The sequence below is a fragment of the Lycium barbarum genome, chromosome 4 (assembly GCF_019175385.1).
Source record: "Lycium barbarum isolate Lr01 chromosome 4, ASM1917538v2, whole genome shotgun sequence".
In the NCBI taxonomy this organism is placed as follows: Eukaryota; Viridiplantae; Streptophyta; class Magnoliopsida; order Solanales; family Solanaceae; genus Lycium; species Lycium barbarum.
Window position 1 is genome coordinate 11,416,203 of NC_083340.1, and position 22,687 is coordinate 11,438,889.

Consider the following 22,687-nt stretch of genomic DNA (forward strand, 5'->3'; position numbering starts at 1 on the left):
TCTTTATCTAAGCGATATTAACATGTCCTAATCTAGCATGCCACAAAGAAATAGACTCAACCATATAAGCAGAAGTAGATGCATTTTCACTAATATCATTAGAAACATTAAGCACAAATAGGCCATGGTTACAAGATCATTTGCCCACCAAAGTATTATTTTTGGTCAACACAACATCATTTTTTGCTCAAAAGAAACCTTCACCCCAACTTTTCCTAATAATTCCACAGAAATCAAAATGGTTAGAATATTAAAAACATGCAACACAGCACTCAGTGCCAGAGTTTTACCAGATGTGAGTTTGAGAAGAACTTTTCCTTTCCCAAGAACTTGAGTTGTCCTTGAGTCACTGAGATAAATAGTTTCTTCTTCTTCCTCAACTTGGGTATATCCTACAAAATCATTTTTATTTATACAAATGTGCCTAATAGCACCAGAGTCTATCACTCATTTTCTCACATTGGCCTCAACAATAATTATATCATCCACTTCAGCCAAATTTATTTTTGGCTTAACGAGGTTGTCATTTCTCGCAAATATTCTCTTGCATTGATGTGTATTTTTCATGAAGGTTTTATTATTGGTTTTGGGCTTGTAACCATGTCTATTTACATACCTGTATTTTGGCATCATTTTTTGGCTAAATTGTGGATATATTAATGCATCTCCAACACCATGGACATCTGGCAAGATGACGGGAACAGGAGCAGCCAGAACAACACTAACATCGGTATTATCAATAATTCACAAGTGATATTATTTTCCAAACTTTCTTAGATTGTTGGGGAAATCTGTCACGACCCAATTTAGGACCATGACCGGCGCTATGGGTAGGATTCCCAAAGCAAGCCTTAACGGGAATTTTACAGAAAATCGGTCAGAGTTTCCCCTGTTTTTATGACTATCCAAAACTTTCCTGCCTCAAAATCAACAAACAAAATATCCAATCTCAACCAAACTAAATGCAATCATCCTCAATCAACCCGTTTTCAACGTAATAATACTAAAACATCTCTGAAATACGGGAAAAACGCCTAATTTTAGTCACCAGTCTATAATGAATAAAGAATACTCATGGAATAAATCAAATGACTATGAAATAAATCAAATGACTATGGAGCAACTCTAAGAATTCAAAAGAAAAGACCATCATAGATAATAGAATCTTGGCCCACGCGGACAAGTGCAGGGCTCACCAGGAACTTTCAACTCGTGCTCTCTAGTTACCGTAATCCTCACCAACGTCACCTGCGGTCTCTGAAAAAAAAATAGCGAGGAGTGAGACGCTTGCTCAGTGAGTAATAACACTTAACCACAATCGTTTTTATTGGGGACAAGTCAGAAAACATGCTTATATAATATCCATAAATTATCACGAATGAATGCCCTTTTTGCAAAAACAGTAGCAATAACCAATCTTCTCTATTTTCATGTAAGCAGAAATAATTTAACAATTCAATAATAAATTCGGTAAACACTGTCATAATAATAAATTCGGTAAACACTGTCATATCAACTTTTATATCTGGGAGGTTTCCAAGAAAGGATCATGTAATCTATATCATGTGGACCCCTTCGTAAAAGGAGTCAAATATAATTATAGGTCTCTACTCGAGGGAAAAACTGTGCATGTATGCTAGTTCTACCTTCCCACTAGCGAGGACTATAACTGTAATCTGTAAATACAAGGTGCACCAGGTCTAACGAACCCGCCGTTAGCTACGGGATCCTTCAAAGTCTCCTCCCATTAATACTTTTCTTTGAAAAAAATAAATACTCATATGAAAGCATTTTCAAACAACACAGGGCATTTCAATTCTTATCAAATCATGTAATTTCATTTCAAAAACGGTAATCATATCTCAAGTAACGGTAAAACATATCTAGTAACGGTGAAAACAACTAGAATAACCGGTAACCATCTCAAGTAACCTGTTCGGTACTATATCAAGTAAAGGACTTGTCCCACATGCAATTTCAAAGCATCAGTAACACATTTTATTTTCAAAATCATGTATAAACCATGAAGGTTATGGAAATACAAATTGTGGTAAAATTACTACTCACAGTACTCGTGTCGAAATACCAGACTCGTCACCACACAAATCCGTACCACTTCCTTCGATCAATCTATAATCACATCATATCAATCTCGTGTTAATTCCCTTATTTTGGCTAACTAGTAACTAAATTAGAATACCCCACCCTCAGGATTCCTGTTAAAATTTCAATCAATCTAATTATTTATATTTGCTCACGCTTTGAGTAATTCAATTAAGCCACGATCTACCAATTTTGGATTAACAACTAGAACAACCTTACTGTCCAACTTACTTTTCCTATGGTATATACTGAAATTCACTCAATTCTTGAAAATTAATAAATTTCTCTGTTTCTTCTACCTCTGTCTCTTCAACTCTCAATCCCACTTCTTAAAAAAAATATGAATTAAATCTATAACTAAGGTGAGAAATTTACCTTTCTCTTCTCCTCCTATCCTTATCATTTATCTATGCTTGAATTCCTTTTGTGCTTCTTCACTTGAAAGTGGCTGAACCCACGTTTTTGTTTTGATTTTCTTTTCTTTCAAAGTGGCTGGCAGAACATATGTTCAACCTTTGCCCTTGTTGTTCACGTTATAATGGGCTGAGGCCCACTCTTTTTTTTTTTTGAAATTTCATTAAGGGCTGCGGCCCACATGCCCTTTATTCCTTTTTTTTTTTTTTTTATAAGTTTAACTAACTAATTACCTACACTTAAATATGGGATATTACAAAATCACACTATAAAACCAGTATAATAGTAAAATAAATATTATTTACTTAGCAAACTAATAGTACTGAAAATATAATGTTGCTATAATAGCATTAAATAACAGTACTGAAAAACATAAATATTAATACGATAATATATTTGGTAAATACACAAATTGACTTGAGTCGTGCTAGGCACTAGGGGTGTTCATGGTTCGATTTGGGTCGGTTATTGACTAAAACCATAACTCAACCAATTTAGTCGGTTTTTAAATGTCTAAAGCCATAACCAAACCAAATAAAATAATAACCACCGGTTTGGTTATTGTCGGTTTGGTTCGATTTTTCGGTTTATGACTAGCAGCCATGAGACTTATCAATAAAACATTAAAAAATTGAAAAAGACATGTCTTTTTTTTTTTGTCCAAACGATAACTTTTATTTATAGTTTAAGGTGGAACATACATCATAGAAACATTTTCACTATTAGTGATAGTGTAGTACTCAAGTTACCCAAAGTTGCTAAACTATTACATACAGAGCTAAAAACTAACTTAGTAGTGGCTGCACCATTTTTGTCATCTTAATACACATACCTGGAAATAAAGTAGAGCATAGGAGATTTTAGTTGTTGTTACAAACATACATATTAATTAAACATAAAGACAACCTAAAATTAAAATGAAAATATATGAAATAAAAAAACTTTGTGTAATGATCCCAAACTTGGGAGCAGTACTTGTATTTTGCCCTCAATTCTTCCATTTTATTAAAATAAACTTTGTGTAATGATCCCAAACATTAGATTTTTTCTATCATTATCACCAAGGCTAGGGTCTTAACTACAAGGAGTTGTTTTTTTCTGCTTTTTAGGAGGATTACCCACGGAAGAAGTATTAGGGCATTACCATGTGCTTGAGTTGCAGCAAATGCTGATGTTACTGAAGTATCTTCTATAGGAACCTCCAAATCTAAAACCTCTGTCCTTTTCATATGAAAAATATTAGAAGTTTAGGACCCATTCAGACAAGAAAAAAGAAAGGTATAAATTCGAAAAAAAGAAGAAGAAACAACCTAAAATCAAATGGCTGACAAAGAAAGGCTAAAAATTTAAGTTAAAGACATTAGACTCTAATGTAAGCTTCTGTTAGTAGGTTTACACTTAACACTTAAAGAGTTAAAAGACTTAAAGACATGGGCTTGAACATATTCTTAAAAACATAGGCCTTAAACAATCATGTGACATAAGTAGACCAAAAATCAAATTAATGATTGAAAGGTATAAATTATTTATAATTATTTATGAAAAACTAATATTATACATATAAATAATTATAAAATTTATGTATATAATTTATCGGTTTGGTTCGGTTATTTTTTAATAGAACCATAAACAAACCAAATATTATCGGTTTTTAAAATTTAAAACTAAATCAAATCAAACCAAACCAAATGTCGATTTTTTTATTCGGCTTAGTTAAATTTTCGGTTTGATTTTGGTTTTAACCAAAACCGTGAACAGCCCTACTAGGCACTGTCCTAAGAAACTATTTCAGCAATGTGAAATGTTTTCCTTGGATTAAACAAGCCCTTCTCTAATTTTAAATTAAAGGATACAAGAATCAACAAAATTCAATTAATATTACCGGCAAGTCTTTTAGAAGAAAACTAAGAGACCCTGAAAAGACAATAAAAGAGAACCAATTTAGAAGAGAGGGAGAGAACGTGTAGAAATGAAAATGGATAAGAAAACTTTCTAATGTTAAAAGATGCTCTTGAATAACTTTGCTGAAGGATCAATACTTATTTATAGGCATAAAGATTGATTTTGCACAAGCCATTAAATGCCTCCATTTATATGTTCAAGATACTTGGCCAATTTGCCATGTGTCAACATATTAATTATAATATCATTAATTTTTTTAAATATCACTACACGAAGTTCTCCATCAGCTCAAGTAAGACATAGGAGTATTACTTATACTAACTACGCCCGTAGAATATATGCATGGATGTCAACAGGGCACCAAAAATATTCATGCTCAAATGATTGATCTACTACGAGTTTCGTAGGTGATTAAATTATTTTCAATTCAAACTTTATACATGCATGTAAAGAAAAACTTTTAGCTATACCTATATAATGTGATCACACTTGATGAAAGAAATTAATTCTTGGGATAATGGTGAATATGTGTAGGGGTGGTAAAAGTTAGGCTTATATGTGACTAAAATTGATTCATGATTTTTTTTGTTAAAATACTTCTAAAAAGATACTTTTTTTATTTGATATGTTATATATAGCCATGAGAAAGGAAAAAAAGTTCTATTAAGTACTTAAAGCAAAATATAAAAAATAAATAAACTAAAACTCAATAAGAATTGAGCAAATATAAGACCCATTTGTTTATCCTATTTCAGCCTAACTCATTTCAATCCAAGTAACTTTTGAGAAAGTCATTATTAACTCAGGTTATTTTAACCCATCTAAATTCAGCTCAACCCGCTCATTTGACATGTGCATTTGGTATTATGTCTTGTTTTCTTGTATACCTTTGTGGGCATGTCCACTTCAACTTGTTGGACTACACTGGGCAAAAGTTGTATGTATTATTTGCTATTACAGTATACAATTTCATTGGAAGTAATTTTTTTTTTTTTGGTGGTTGTTGGTGGCTATAATGGCTTTTGGCGTGGCAATTCATCTTCTTGTCAAGGCTCATCTTGCAATTTCTCGAGTTGGCAAATTTTTTTGGAAACATAAACGCGTAGATTTTTCGAAATGGTAAGTTCTATTGATATATATAGCACAACGATTTGTGCGTGAATACATTTCCAGAAAAAGGAAAACCTTGACCTATCAATATAAGATTACTCGAGTCGGCATGTGAAACTATAGTTGTGCCAAAATCATTGATGGAGAACATATGTAAAATTCATTAATTGAGGAAAAGCACACCCTGTCATGAATTATGACATTGGAATCTGAACCTGTCACCCTACTTGAGGTTTTCACAACAGGTTCAAAGTCATGAAAAAAACACAATAATGTGTTGAAGGATACATTTCGAAAGAGTAAAGGAAAGTACATATCTCGCTCGATATATATGTGCATTTTTTACTCTTAAACTTTCACCTCCTGTACCTTTTCATCTCTGAACACTTAAAAGTCCCAAACAATAGAGGTGTACTCTCCATATTACTACTATATATAAGTGAGGATTCCAAGTTTTTGTTATCCTCACGTCATTCTTTGAGCAATGATGTTGCTACATGTGGTTGTTGCCTTTTGCTTACATATTTTCATTTTTCTAATTCATTTTCTTATGTCCATTCCCACTTGGGATTTTGTAATTGGACTAAATTCACACCATATATAGTAACTTTTTGTGGATATCTTATTGCCCCTTATTAGATTATTTCTTTATTTTCTTTTTACTTGTCCCATATACTAAAAATAATTTTTTTTATTTTAGCAAATCACGAAAGATTTATTAATTTCTTCCTATACTATTCTTATCATTAAGTAACTACATAAGTATTATTTCCTCTGTCTCAAATTATCTGTCATGGTTACTAAAAATAGTTATATCAAATCATTTATCGTTTCAGAAGTTCAAGGCACAATTAATTATTTCTCATCATTTTACCCTTAGTAGAATTTTGTCATTAATAAAGATGACACATAAATAGATAAACATTTAATGGAGAGAGATTATAACATAGGGTAAAGTTGTCAAATACCCCTCCTAATTATAATTTCTTAAGGAGCTTGTAAAACAAAAAGGCGACAGATAATTTGAGATGGAGGGAGTATATAACTTTGGCATAACTAAGGGTAATGTATTCAAATTCCCCTCCTAATTATAATTTCATAAGGGGCTTGCAAAATAAATAAAAAACAACAGATAATTTGAGACGGAGGGAGTAATAGTCAAACTTACCTCAACTTATCTGAATAGTTGAGGTTGAAAAATGGAACAACTGATAGTTGATGTGTGTTTTATTAAATAGTTGGTGATAGTTCAGGCGGTATACTGGCACACCTGATAGGTCATGTAGGAAACTCACGAAAAAGTGATAGTTCAAGTGTGTTTTTGACAACTATCTCTTATTATTAAAATTTTTGATAAAATCCATGTAACTTTGGTGTCACAATTTCATTTCCAATTAAAATATTTATTTGGTCTTACTAATTATACCCCATATTCTTCTCTTTTGGGTGTGTTCGGTATGAAGAAAATATTTTCACGAAAAGCATTTTTTTAAAAAGTATTTTCCAGAAAAACAAGTGTGTTTTTATCTTTGGTTTAAGCAAAAATATTATGCTAAAATCATTTATGTATAACCTGTACAAGTACTATAGGAGGTGGGGGTGGCGGTGGCGATGTTGGCTGGTTGGTGAGGATGGGAGCTACAATGGTGGGAGTGAAGATGAGGTATATTGGAAGGTGGGGAGGACACAATGAATGTGAAAGCCACTTGTGGAACTTGATTTTCCTACTTCCACTAAGGAAGTCTTTTTCCTCATTTTAAGGAACTTATTTTTTTAGAGAAAATATTTTTCAAATTTTTTGACCAAAACTGAAAAACATTTTTTGAAAAATATTTCTCTTCAATACCGAACACACCCTTTATTTGTTTTAAACCTCCAAAGTTTTGCTTCTTTAGTGAATATCGAATCTTGTGTCCCTTTGTATTTGCTAATTGTCCTTCCAAATTTCCTTCCTCATATATAATTTATTCTTAAAAATTATTCCATTATGTGACTAAAAAAACTTTAATAATTATGAAGACTTACCAATAAGACATGATTAACGTGTTGCTAGATTAAATTAACTATGAAATCAAAAAATATGACATAAATTAGAGTATTTTAAAATTAAATTTACTGTGTTTGTATCATGATACCACATGCAACTAGTAGTCTTAGGTATAACAATGCATTTCTTACAACATTTCTGCTGCATATTTCATAGCAATTGTGAAGAAAGTAAAGTTGTTAATAGCCCAAACATTGACGGACCACTATAATAGGAAGATTTATGTCATGGATGCACACAATTATTCGTGTTAACGCATGTATCATGAGAAGTTTCAAAAGATAAATGAACTAGAAAAGCTCAGTCAAAGTAGGGACTTGCTTCAAAATTAGATATAGAGCCCGTTTGGATTGGCTTATAAGTTGATCAAATCAACTTATAAGTCATTTTTAATTTATTTTGGTGTTTGGTCAAATAGAAAACAATTTAAATTAAGTTAAAAAGTAATTAAAATAAGCCAAAATAAGAAGTTGTTGAACCCCAATTTTTTTTTTTTTTTTTGCTTAAAAGCCATTTTGGTTTGACCAACAACTTTATCCTTTTATTTCTTATATTTTCTGTTAACTCCAATACCACCCTTATTTCTAAAAACCATCTAAGCACTTTTATCCATATGCGTAACTGCTTATTTATAAAATAACTTTTAGCACTTAAAGGTACTTTAAGCACTTATGCTTAAAAGTTATTTTTTTTAGTTAATCCAAACGGGCTCATAAGCTATATGAAAGGATAGATTTAGTGAAAATTGATTCGAAGTCAGTGAAATACTGTGACGAGCTTTTGTGGAAATTGACTTGTGTCAACAACAATAATGGAAATTAAGTAACGTAGTAGAAAGTTTGTTGTTGGCCGAAAAGCATTCAAAAAGTTTGGGTCAATAACAAACTTTTGAATGCTTTGGCCAATTTGGACAAAACAGGTTAAGTTATTTTCACATTTCAAGGACGGAAGTAATAGTGATCAATTTATCACTATATAGTGGGACTAGAATTTCCACTATTTATTTCAAATTCTTATAGTCCTCACATCATTCTTTGAGCAACGAGGTTGCTATATATGGTTGTTGCTTTTTACTTACATATTTTTATTTTTCTCATTCATTTTTCTTATTACCATTCCCACTTGGGACTTTGTAATTGGACTAGATTGACACTACATATAGTAACTTTTTTGTGGATATCTTATTGGCCCTTATTAGATTACTCCTACCTTTTCTTTTTACTTCTCCCATATACTAATTTTTTATTTATTTATCTATTTTAGCAAATCACAAAAGATTTATTTCTTCCTATGCTACTCTTATCATTAAGTAACTACGTAGGTATTATTTCCTCGGTCTCAAGTTATCTGTCGTGGTTACTAAAAATAGTTATCTCAAATTTTTTTTTTTTTAGAAGTTCAAAACACAATTAATTATTTCTCATCATTTTAACCTTAGTAGAATTTACTACTATATATAAGGGAGGATCCCAAGTTTTTGCAGTCCTCACATCATCCTTTGAGCAATGAGGTTTCTACGAGTGGTTGTTATTTTTTGCTTACATATTTCATTTTTCTCATTCATTTTCTTATGACAATTCCCACTTGGGACTTTATAATTGGACTAGATTGACACCATATATAGTAACTTTTTGTGGATATCTTATTGCCCCTTATTTTATTAGATTACTCCTTCATTTTCTTTTTACTTGTCCCATATATTAGAAATAATTTTTTATTATTTTAACAAATCACGAAAAATTTATTAATTTCTTCCTATACTACTCTTATCATTAAGTAACTACATAAGTATTATTTCATCTGTCTCAAATTATCTGTCATGGTTACTAAAAATAGTTATATCAAATCATTTATCGTTTCAGAAGTTCAAGGCACAATTAATTATTTCTCATCATTTTACCCTTAGTAGAATTTTGTCATTAATAAAGATGACACATAAATAGATAAACATTTAATGGAGAGAGATTATAACATAGACATAACTAAGGGTAAAGTTGTCAAATACCCCTCCTAATTATAATTTCTTAAGGAGCCTGTAAAACAAAAAGGCGACAGATAATTTGAGATGGAGGGAGTATATAACTTTGGCATAACTAAGGGTAATGTATTCAAATACCCCTCCTAATTATAATTTCATAAGGGGCTTGCAAAATAAATAAAAAACAACAGATAATTTGAGACGGAGGGAGTAATAGTCAAACTTACCTCAACTTATCTGAATAGTTGAGGTTGAAAAATGGAACAACTGATAGTTGATGTGTGTTTTATTAAATAGTTAGTGATAGTTCAGGCGGTATACTCGCACACCTGATAGTTCATGTAAGAAACTCACGAAAAAGTGATAGTTCAGGTGTGTTTTTGACAACTATCTCTTATAATTAAAAATTTTGATAAAATCCATGTAACTTTGGTGTCACAATTTCATTTTCAATTAAAATATTTATTTGGTCTTACTAATTAGTATCCCATATTCTTTTCTTTTGGGTGTGTTCGGTATGAAGAAAATATTTTAACGAAAAGCATTTTTTTAAAAAGTATTTTCTAGGAAAACAAGTGTGTTTGCTTGCTTAGTTTCTTATCTTTGGTTTAAGCAAAAATATTACCCTAAAATCATTTGTGTATAACCTATATAAGTACTATAGAAGGTGGGGGTGGCAGTGGGGATGTGGGGTGGTTGGTGGGGATGGGAGCTATAATGGCGGGAGTGAAGATGAGGTATATTGGAAGGTGGGGAGGATACAATGAATGTGAAAGCCACTTGTAGAACTTGATTTTCCTACTTTCACTAGGGAAGTCTTTTTCGTCATTTTAAGGAACTTATTTTTCTGGAGAAAATATTTTTTAAAATATTTGACCAAACAGACATGCAAAACTGAAAAACATTTTTTGAAAAATATTTCCCTTTAATACCGAAAACACCCTGTATTTGTTTTAAACCTCCAAAGTTTTGCCTCTTTAGTGAATATCGAATCTTGTGTCTCTTTGTATTTGCTAATTGTCCTTCCAAATTTCCTTCCTCATATATAATTTATTCTTTAAAAATTATTCAACTATGTGACTAAAAAACTTTAATAATTATGAAGACTTACCAACAAGACATGATTAACGTGTTGCTAGATTAAATTAATTATGAAATTAAAAAATATGACATAAATTAGAGTATTTTAAAATTAAATTTACTACGTTTGTATCATGAGACCACATGCAACTAGTAGTCTTAGGTATAACAATGCATTTCTTACAACATTTCTGCTGCATATCTCATAGCAATTGTGAAGAAAGTAAAGTTGTTAATAGACCAAACATTGACGGACGACTATAGTAGGTAGATTTATGTCATGGATGCACACTATTATTCGTGTTAACGCGTATATCATGAGAAGTTTCAAAAGATAAATGAACTAGAAAAACTCAATCAAAGTAGGGACTTGCTTCAAAATTAGATATAGAGCCCGTTTGGATTGGCTTATAAGTTGGTCAAATCAGCTTACGCCATTTTTAATTTATATGGGTGTTTGGTAAAATAGAAAGCAGCTTAAATTAAGTTAAAAAGTACTTAAAATAAGCCAAAAGCAAGAAATTGCTCAATCCCAATTTTTTTTTTTTTTTTTTTGCTTAAAAGCCATTTTGGTTTGACCAACAACTTTACCCTTTTATCCCTTATATTTTCTGTTAATACAAATATTACCCTTGCTTCTAACCATTATTTTAAAAGGCAGTGTCAGGACTCGCCCCGGGGCTCGCCTCGGGGGGCAGGGCAGTGGCAAAACGCCCTGGGGCTAACGTGCGGGGCTTAGTTCCTATGAGGCTTATGCCCTAAGCGCCCAACCGTACGCCCTAAACACGCCTAACGCCCAACGCCCAGGGCTCGCCTAACACTTCTTACACAAATTATATTTTAAATTGCTTAATTAAAATCATTCACCCTCATAATTGTTTAACAAAATAATGATACTTAATAGTTTTTCATCTATAGAAATAGAAGATTGAGTGTAACTCATATAACAAGTCGTAGTATTGGATATTTACTATTTGAGAACGTCGTGATGGTGAATATCACTTAATTGTTTTTAAAAAAAACACATAGCGGAATTGTACATTTTCACTTGTCATTGGTCATAAGTCCTGTATCAGAATTATCATATAATTTTATTTTTTGTTCATGAAGAAGTTATGTTTTAATTGTAATATTGATAAATTTTATTGATTATTTGCTTATAGAGAGATAAAATGAATAGTATGATAGTAATACTGTTTTAAGAAATTATGTTTTTTTCCGTGTTTGAAAGTTAAAATGTTAGAATTGATTTGCATTTCATAAAAGCTTTTATTTCATTGTATTGTTTATACTTGTAAAATTATGTTATATATAATTACAAGTTATAAGCGGTGTATAATGGATTGCTTTGATCATTTTTTTGTGAGGATCAAGCGCACGCGCGCTCACACACACACACACACACACACACACACATATATATATATATATATATATATATATATATATATATATATATATATATATATATATATTTCATTTATTTACAGTTTTCTTTTATTTTTTTTATGTAATTTTATCTATTTAAAAATATTTATTGTAATTATATTATTTTAAGAAATACTAAAAATTAAATACCCATGGGGCTTACGCCCCGTGCCTCGAGGCTTACGCCTCGTCGAGGCGTATGTAAAACGCCCCGCCTTACGCCTCCCCCTTTTAAAACACTGTTTCTAACACCCTTTAAGCACTTTTATCCAAACACGTAACTGTTTATTTATAAAATAAATTTCAACATTTAAAAGTACTTTAAGCACTTATGCTTAAAAGCAACTTTTTCAGTTAATCCAAACGGGGTCATAAGCGTTATGAAAGGATAGATTTTGAAAATTGACTCGAAGTCAGTGAAATACTGTGATGAGCTTTTGTGGAAATTGACTTGGGTCAACAACAAACTTTTGAATGCTTTGGGCCAATTCGGACAAAAACAGGTTAAGTTATTTTCACATTTTAAAGACGGAAGTAATAGTGATCAATTTATCACTATATAGTGGGACTAGAATTTCCACTACTATATATAAGGGAGGATTTTAAATTCTTATAGTCCTCACATCATTCTTTGAGCAATGAGGTTGCTACATGTGATTGTTGCTTTTTGCTTACATATTATCATTTTTTTCATTCATTTTTCTTATTACCATTCCCACTTGGGACTTTGTAATTGGACTAGATTGACACCACATATAGTAACTTTTTGTGGATATCTTATTGCCCCTAATTAGATTACTCCTTCCTTTTCTTTTTACTTGTCCCATATACTAATTTTTTTATTTATTTATCTATTTTAGCAAATCACCAACGATTTATTAATTTCTTCCTATACTATTCTTATCATTAAGTAACTACGTAAGTATTATTTCCTCCGTCTCAAATTATCTGTCGTGGTTACTAAAAATAGTTATCTCAAATTATTTGTCATTTTAGAAGTTCAAGGCATAATTAATAATTTCTCATCATTTTAACCCTAGTAGAATTTACTACTATATATAAGGAAGGATTCCAAGTTTATGCAGTCCTCACATCATCCTTAGAGCAATGAGATTTCTACGAGTGGTTGTTACTTTTTGCTTACATATTTTCATTTTTCTCATTCATTTTGGGACTTTGTAATTGGACTAGATTGACACCATATATAGTAACTTTTTTGTGGATATCTTATTGCCCCTTATTAGATTACTCCTTCATTTTCTTTTTACTTGTCCCGTATACTAAAAATATTTTTTTTATTTTTTTATTTTAGCAAATCACGAAAGATTTATTAATTTCTTCCTATACTACTCTTATCATTAAGTAACTACATATGTATTATTTCCTCTGTCTCAAATTATCTGTCGTGGTTACTAAAAATAGTAATATAAAATTATTTGTCGTTTTAGAAGTTCAAGGCACAATTAATTATTTCTCATCATTTTACCCTTAGTAGAATTTTGTCATTAATGAAGATGACACATAAATAGATAAACATTTAATAGAGAGAGATTATAATTTAGACCTAACTAAGGGTAAAGTAGTCAAATACCCCTCCTAATTATAATTTCTTAAGGAGCTTGTAAAACAAAAAGGCGACAGATAATTTGAGATGGAGGGAGTATATAACTTTGGCATGACTAAGGGTAAAGTATTCAAATACCCCTCCTAATTATAATTTCTTAAGGGGCTTGTAAAATAAAAAAAAACGACAGATTATTTGAGACGGAGGGAGTAATAGTCAAACTTACCTCAACTTATCTGAATAGTTGAGGTAGAAAAATGGAACAACTGATAGTTGACGTGTGTTTTGTTAAATAGTTGGTGATAGTTCAGGTAGTATACTCGCACACCTGATAGTTCATGTAGGAAACTCACGAAAAAGTGATAGTTCGGGTGTATTTTTGATAACTATCTCTTACTATTAAAATTTTTGATAAAATCCATGTAACTTTCGTGTCACAATTTCATTTCCAAATAAAAAAATTAATTAGTTCTTACTAATTAGTAACCCATATTCTCTCTTTGGATGTGCTCGGTATGAAGAATATATTTTCACGAAAAGCATTATTTTAAAAATATTTTCCAGGATAACAACTGTGTTTGCTTGCTTAGTTTCTTATCTTTGGTTTAAGCAAAAGTATTATGCTAAAATCATTTGTGTATAACCTATATAAGTACTATAGGAGGTGGGGGTGGCGGCGGGGATGTGGGGTGGTTGGTGGGGATGGGAGCTACAATGGTGGGAGTGAAGATGAGGTATGTTGGAAGGTGGGGAGGACACAATGAATGTGAAACCCACTTGTAGAACTTGATTTTCCTACTTCCACTAGAGAAGTCTTTTTCCTCATTTTAAGGAAATTATTTTTCTAGAGAAAATATTTTTCAAAATTTTTGACCAAATAGACATGCAAAACTGAAAAACATTTTTTGAAAAATATTTCCCTTCAATACCGAACAAACCCTTTATTTATTTTAAACCTCGAAAGTTTTGCTTCTTTAGTGAATATCGAATCTTGTGTCCCTTTGTATTTGCTAATTGTCCTTCCAAATTTCCTTCCTCATATATAATTTATTCTTTAAAAATTATTCGATTATGTGACTAAAAAACATTAATAATTATGAAGACTTACCAACAAGACATGATTAAGGTGTTGCTAGATTAAATTAATTATGAAATCGAAAACATATGACATAAATTAGAGTATTTTAAAATTAAATTTACTATGTTTGTATCATGAGACCACATGCAACTAGTAGTCTTAGGTATAACAATGCATTTCTTTCAACATTTCTGCTGTATATTTCATAGCAATTGTGAAGAAAGTAAAGTTGTTAATAGCTCAAACATTGACGGACGACTATAGTAGGTAGATTTATGTCATGGATGCACACAATTATTCGTGTTAATGCGTGTATCATGAGAAGTTCGAAAAGATAAATGAACTAGAAAAACTCAATCAAAGCAGGGACTTGCTTCAAAATTAGATATAGAGCCCGTTTGGATGGACCCGGAGCTTTTTTAACCCCAAAAAAAAAAATTAAAAAAATTGGAACCAAACTAACCCGAAAAAAAAAACAAAAAACAAAGTAGGCTTCACGCACAGATTCTGTGCGTGAAAGGGCCAAAGTGTGCATTTACAATTTGGTCCTTTCACGCACAGATTCTGTGCGTGAAAGTGGATACTTTTTTTTTTTTTTTAAGCTATCAAAATCACGTTTTTTTCATACTTTGGGCAAAGATTAGTCATGTTTCAAAACCCCGGAATATCAATATTTTATATAGAACTTAATATATTTTTTTACGTACAATAACGTCGACTCATTACATCAAGTATACCTAAACGTTTGGATCGTCGTTTTAGGGGTTGTAAAGTACCCCGAAGTAAGTTTCGTTTGCTTGAAAATTTGTCATCGTTAGATCTAAGTGTCATATTTTATAGGGTTTTGATTTAAGTGTTTTGAAATAAAAATATTATATTAAAAAATAATTTATCCAATACCACAGGTTCAATCAAGGTATAATATATCTCATTCAATGCTCTCACTAAGGTTTGATCCCATGTTGTTGGCATAAAAAAGAAGTAAGTAAAAAAAGAGGCTAAATCATCAAGCCAAATTGGTGAAAGCAACAAAGTAGACACTTTTTATTTTTTATAATGTTCACTAATGCTATCTAACTCGTTTCATAAATTGAAGTTTGAATCTCGAAATTGACATTCAAAACATCATTACCACGGGATTAGCATCTCGAAATAGATTTTTTATCATTAGATTTGTACTAAAGAAGAATGAATTTTTTGCACAAATTCGGGAGAAAATTCAAATTGGATGGGATAACCGGCGTTTATTGGAAAATCGGCTCGGCCAAACTGCCTTGCGGCAATTTTCCCGTGTAGATCTCAAAAAAATGCCCCAAGTAAAAAAAAAATCGCTTAAATCGGACATCAGAGCGCAAAGTTATGACCATTTAAAGTTTCAACAATTTACAACTAGTTTTCTGCCTAAGCTCCTGTCCTTATTTTTTATTTACGTGAGTGAAGAGGCATATGTATACTAGATGTAATGAGCCGATATTATTGTACGCTAAAAAAATATTAAGTTCTATATAAAATATTTATATTCCGACGTTTTGAAACGTGACTAATCTTCGGTCAAAGTACGAAAAAAAAACTTAAAGATAACAAGTTTCCAAACTTACTTCGAGACACTTTACAACCCCTAAAATGACGATCCAAACATATAGGTATATTTGATGTAATGAGCCGACATTATTTTACGCTAAAAAAATATAAAGTTCCATATAAAATATTTATATTCCGATATTTTGAAACGTAACTAATCTTCGGTCAAAGTAAGGACAAAAGCTCAATTTTGAGTTTGATTTCCAAAGAACAAAGATGACAAGTTTCCAAGCAAACAAAACTTACTTCGGGGCACTCTACAACCCCTAAAACGACGATCCAAACGTTTAGGTATACTTGATGTAATGAGCCGACGTTATTATATGCAAAAATATATATTAAGTTCTATATAAAATATTAATATTTTGGGATTTTGAAACATGACTAATCTTTGCCCAAAGTATGAAAAAAACGTGATTTTGATAGCTTAAAAAAAAGAAGAAAAAAAAAGTACCCCCTTTCACGCACAGAATCTATGCGTGAAGCCTAGTTTGGTTTTTTTTTTTTTTTAAAGGGTTAGTTTGGTTCCATTTTTTTTTTTGGGTTAAAAAAGTGCCGGGCTCCCGTTTAGATTGGCTTATAATTAAGCTGGTCAAATCAGCTTATAAGCCATTTTTAATTTATTTGGGTGTTTGGTCAAATAGAAAACAGCTTAAATTAAGTTAAAAAGTACTTAAATTAAGCCAAAACCAAGAAGTTGCTCAACCTCAACTTATTATTTTATTTTATTTTTTTGCTTAAAAGCCATTTTGGTTTGACCAACAACTTTACCCTTTTATCCTTTATATTTTCTGTTAATTCTAATACTACGCTTACTTCTAAAAACCTTTTAAGTACTTTTATCCAAACATGTAACTGCTTATTTATAAAATAACTTTCAACATTTAAAAACATTTTAAGAACTTATACTTAAAAGCCACTTTTTTTCAGCTAATCCAAACACGCTCATAAGCGTTATGAAAGGATAGATTTAGTGAAAATTGACTCGAAGTCAGTGAAATACTGTGACGAGCTTTTGTGGAAATTGACTTGGGTCAACAACAATAATGGAAATTAAGTAAACATAGTAGAAAGTTTGTTGTTGGCAGAAAAGCATTCAAAAAGTTTGGGTCAACAACAAACTTTTGAATGCTTTGGGCCAATTCGGACAAAACAGGTTAAGTTATTTTCACATTTCAAAGACGGAAGTAATAGTGATCAATTTATCACTATATAGAGGGACTAGAAGTTCCTAGCTGGTTATACATATCCAAGAAATAAGATATGGAGTACCAACAATTGCCAATACTTTTCTGCTTCTATTCACTTATTATCCTTTCGGTCCAGCAATCGCAGCTTACTGGCTTCTCATATGCTGGGCAACATGTATGTGCCCGCGATGAAGCTTTTTATTTGCTTCAATTTAAGAAAGGCCTCACAATTGATTCCCGCGATGAAGCAAAATATGATAAGTGTCACAACGAGGCCCGAGCCAAGACTTTATCTTGGAATGTTACAGGAGATTGTTGCAAATGGGATGGTGTTACTTGCGATGGATTTACGGGTCACGTGATAGGCCTCGATCTTTCTTGCAACTTTCTTATCGGAACTATTAATGCTAACAGCAGCCTCTCAAAACTTGGTCATCTGCAAAGACTCAACCTTGCCTACAATGAGTTGCTTGGCTTTCCACTTGGAAATGGTATCAGTGAACTCACGAGTTTGACACATCTCAATCTTTCAGGTACTGGATCTTATGAAAGGGAGATGATCCTACCAGGATTATTCAAGTTGTCTAAGTTGATTTCACTTGACCTCTCTTATTCTCACCTTCGAATTGGCCGAAAAGCATTCAAAAGTTTGCTTCAAAACTTAACCAACTTAGAGGTACTGTTGTTTACATACGTGGACGCACCATTTGAGTTCCCTAAGAATTTTTCTTCGTCTCTTAGGTATTTAGATCTTGAACACATCAGCTTGTTTGGTGACATAAGCGATTCTAATCTCTTTCATCTACCAAACTTGCAAGTGCTGAGATTGGGAGGGAATTCTTTACTAACAGGCACTTTGCCAAATTTTAATTGGAGTTTCAGTGGAAGTATTTTAGAGTTGGACTTTTCTTCCACTGGTATTCTTGGTAAGGTACCTGATTCAATTGGTAACCTCCATTCTCTTTGGTTTCTTAACCTCGATTTTTGCCATCTCCTTGGCTCAATTCCAGAATCCATTGGCAACCTCGCTGCAATTAGAGAGTTGAGACTTTCACATAACAACTTCACTGGTAATATTCCCTCAACTATCTCAAAATTAAAGAAGCTCAATTATTTAGATCTCTCTTCCAACCATTTTCGAGGCTCAATTCCAGAATCTATTAGGAATCTCACTGCAATCAGAGAGTTGAGACTTTCAAATAACAGCTTCACCGGAAATGTTCACTCAACTATCTCAAAATTAAACAAGCTTAATTATTTAGATCTCTCTTCCAACCATTTTCGAGGCTCAATTCCAGAATTCATTGGCAACCTAACTGCAATTAGAGAGTTGAAACTCTCAAAGAACAACTTCACTGGTAATGTTCCCTCAACTATCTCAAAAATAAACAAGCTCATTTCTTTAGATCTCTCTTCCAACCATTTTCGAGGCTCAATTCTAGAATCCATTGGTAATTTCACTAGAATTATAAGTTTGGATCTTTCACATAACAGCTTCAGCGGAAATGTTCCCTCAACTATAGGAAAGCTGAACAAACTTAGCTCATTAAGCCTCTCTTCCAATAATTTTGAAGGCTCGATTCCAGACATCTTTGCCAACCTTTCAGAGCTACGCTCTTTAACTCTTGACACTAATAATTTTACTGGCTCATTCCCCTATTCAATTGCTACCTTGACTCGCCTTGAAGTATTAGACTTGCACAACAATTTACTAACTGGTGCACTTCCCTCTAATATAAGCGGGCTTCGAGAGCTAGAAATGCTTGATTTGTCCTTCAATTACTTCACTGGCATGGCAGCCCCTTGGTTATTCGAGCTTCCATTGCTGATTTTACATGTTCAAGCCAATCAATTAACCAAATTGCCAAATGAGATCCAGAGCAATCGCTTAGGTCACCGTCACACTGATATTAATCTTTCGAACAACAAGCTGCACGGTGAAATCCCTGGTTGGATGTTATCTATGAACTTGATACTGCTGGATCTGTCTCATAACTTTCTCACAGGCTTTGAAAAACAAATATGGCGCTCAATGGATTTGTCCGTCCTTAATTTGGAGAACAATTCTCTTCAAGGGTCTTTGCTTCCGTCCATTTGTGACATGATTAAACTTCAATACCTCATTTTGGCTCATAACAATTTCAGTGGTTCAATCCCAGGATGTTTGGGTAACTCCAGTAGCCCCCTTTCTACTTTAGACTTGCGAATGAACAATTTTCATGGAGAGATACCAAGATTCTTACCAACAGGGTTACGATACCTTGGTTTATATGGCAATCAATTGGGGGGACAAGTTCCCCGATCCTTGGTTAACTGTACAATCTTGCAAGCTCTTGATTTGGGGAATAACAAGATAAATGACACATTCCCCATCTGGCTGGAGAAACTTCCAAACCTACAAGCTATGATTCTAAAATCAAATCTCTTTCACGGTCCAATTGGTGATTTGGAGTCCAAGTTTCCATTTCCTGAGTTACGAATCTTTGACCTTTCCTTCAATGGGTTCACTGGAACTTTGCCATCTAATTTTTTCAAAAAATTTAGAGGTATGATGGATGTGGATGAAGAAAAAACAGGTAATGGCAATCACACAAATTACCTTTACCATGTTAGCTTGGTGATAAAAGGTAATGTGTTTGATATGAGAATCACATCAATAATGACAAGTATTGATTTATCAAGCAATAGGTTTGAAGGAGATATTCCAAATTCCCTGGGAAGTCTGAACTCACTTGTGTTACTCAACCTATCTCACAACAACTTCTGGGGTTATATTCCTGCAGAAATTGCAAAGTTGCATGAGCTCGAAGCATTAGACCTCTCATGGAACAGACTCATTGGAGAAATCCCTGGTCAATTGTCGAGTCTGACATTTCTTGAGGTCTTAAACCTTTCATACAATCATCTTGTTGGGCGCATTCCGCTTGGGAAACAGTTCAATTCATTTCCAATTGATTCGTATAGTGGAAATCCTTATTTATGTGGATTCCCACTATCAAAGGAATGTGGAACAAATAATGAGTCAGATGAGTCACCACTTGAACAAGATGATGATGATTCAAGTTTTGCTAGCGGGTTCACATGGCAAGCTGTCGTAATAGGGTATGGTTGTGGTATGCTTTTTGGATTGTTCATGGGAAGCCTCATGTTCATACTTGGAAAACCAAAATGGTTTGTGAACTTCGCTGAAGATATTGCTCAACAAATTGCTGCTAGGAAGCGAAGAAGGCAAAGGAAGAGACATCAAAGACGTTGAGACACGGTTTAAGAATGAAGTAACAGCATATCAGGTATAGATTAAAACTTTTGGCTTTGAATCAGGAACAACAGTACTTCTGTAGCTGTTTTTTCTTTCTAATAATTTAAGAACTGTCCACACATTTATCCTTTTTTTCTTTAAAATGGTGGCTGCTTGGTTTATTAGATTACTGTGTGTCAATTTTTAATTTTTTTCTTTTTCCCTAAGGACCCAAGTATTCAAAAACTCAGGAAAGTCATTAATAGTCTAAAAGGACATAAGCCATTTACATTTCTAATATCCTATCTAATCTCTATTCTCATTCTTGTCTCTACAGATGTTGTTGAGGTTGCTGGAGAGTTGAACAGGTTTACATACTATTTTCATTATTTACAAGTTAGTATTAATATTGAGGATTCATATAGCCGACCCCAACTAGCTTAGGATTGAGGCGTAATTGTTATTGTATTAATATGTTGGTGTTGATGTTCTGGCAAATGGCAATGTATGCATCTGTTTCTTCACTTTATATGCCCGTGGTGATTTCTATAATTGTATGACAATAAAGAAATAAGCTTTCGACATTGCTTCGTTTAAGGGATAGAGACTTCAATTCACATTCCCTTTAAGAGTTAATTACACAAATGGTCATCTTACTTCTATCATCCTTGCAGTAAAATCTACTAAATTTTGTCACAATAAAATCACTTAACTATTGCTCCAGTAGTTTTCCTATTTGGCAAGCCATAGCATTAAAAATACCAAGTCGTGTTGCCACGTCAGCATTAATGACAAATTTTTACCTAAACAAAAGGCCCATTTTTTGTCATACTACTAGACTTGAATCTGAAGTTTCTAATCAATATCATCAAATGGCTGTTTTGTCGACCTTAATAAACAATTCTGAAAGAAAATAATTTTGTAATTCAAACAAAACATATCCAAAGTTAGACAATACAATTGAAGAATATATCCAAAGACATTGTCCAAATTAATGCAACAAAACGAGAAATTTCTAACTGTAATTCCTAAATCTATGAGAAAAATATACTCCAAAATCCTTTCAAAATAACAAACTACTGAACTTTACCTGGCTAAGAATATAGAAGAACACTAATGCAATCTCCACTTTGAATTTTAAAGTCGCAAAGCTCAATTTTTTGCTTCGTTCCTCACTGCTTATATGTTGTAGCTGTAGAAACAGGTAATAATACTATGTAAATTGCGGGTAATGGTAATAACAACTAATAATGGAGAAAAGTAGATTTTTTTTTCGGTCCAAGATCAAAAGTAGATGATAAGTATCATCAAGTGCTGAAATTAATTATATAAATATATACTCCTGTTAAATGGTGTTGGATAAGCAAATTTTTTGTTAACATAATTGAAATATTCTTAATATTATTCACAAAAGATATAAAGTAAAAAAATATTTTTACATAAAAATCGAATGACGAAATTAAAAACAGAGAGACAATTAGATATTATGTTCTAAGAGGAATATCTCGGATATTACAAAAGATATTAGAAATAAAATAGTAAATTTGAGATCGATCAACTTATGGCTTTTAGTTGATTTTGACTTTATAAGCACTTTTGGTGTTTATTGAACGCTTAGATAAATCAAAAAGTACTTTCTAAGCTAATTTGATCAGCTTACAAGTTTTGTCGAACACCCTTACTATGACGTAAACTAAAATTGAACTACCAATTAGTTACTGACAGTATAAATTATTTTTACACTATTAAATTACTTTAAAATCCAACTTAAAGATGATAGTGTAAAATAACCCTGAATATGAAAAAGAACAAGTAATTATTACAACGAGTTATATGAAAGAATTATTATAACGAGTTATATCAAAGAATTATTACTGTACTAATATTTTCTGCCATTTAATTGCACAATTTCCCCTTCAAGTGGGTTGGTCTTTAATTTTTGCCGTTCAAATGTGCTGGTATTTAATTTTTGTC

The 22,687-nt window shown here is 32.2% G+C and overlaps 1 protein-coding gene and 1 long non-coding RNA gene across 2 annotated transcripts; one reads left to right on the forward strand and one right to left on the reverse strand.

Annotated features, from left to right (window-relative positions):
* Nucleotides 1-861: 861 nt before the first annotated feature.
* LOC132638193 (uncharacterized) lies at nucleotides 862-2,600 on the reverse strand. Its single transcript, XR_009581622.1, has 3 exons — nucleotides 2,479-2,600; nucleotides 2,068-2,130; nucleotides 862-1,257 (listed from the first exon to the last, which is right to left on the reverse strand). It is a non-coding gene; the product is annotated as an uncharacterized LOC132638193 (long non-coding RNA).
* Nucleotides 2,601-17,543: 14,943 nt separating this feature from the next.
* Nucleotides 17,544-21,302, forward strand: LOC132635199 (receptor-like protein 9DC3). The gene is made up of 2 exons (XM_060351487.1): nucleotides 17,544-20,765; nucleotides 21,051-21,302. The coding sequence occupies exon 1, from the start codon at nucleotides 17,549-17,551 to the stop codon at nucleotides 20,729-20,731; it is 3,183 nt and encodes a 1,060-aa protein (XP_060207470.1). The 5' UTR covers nucleotides 17,544-17,548; the 3' UTR covers nucleotides 20,732-20,765; nucleotides 21,051-21,302.
* The last annotated feature ends 1,385 nt before the right edge of the window (nucleotides 21,303-22,687 follow it).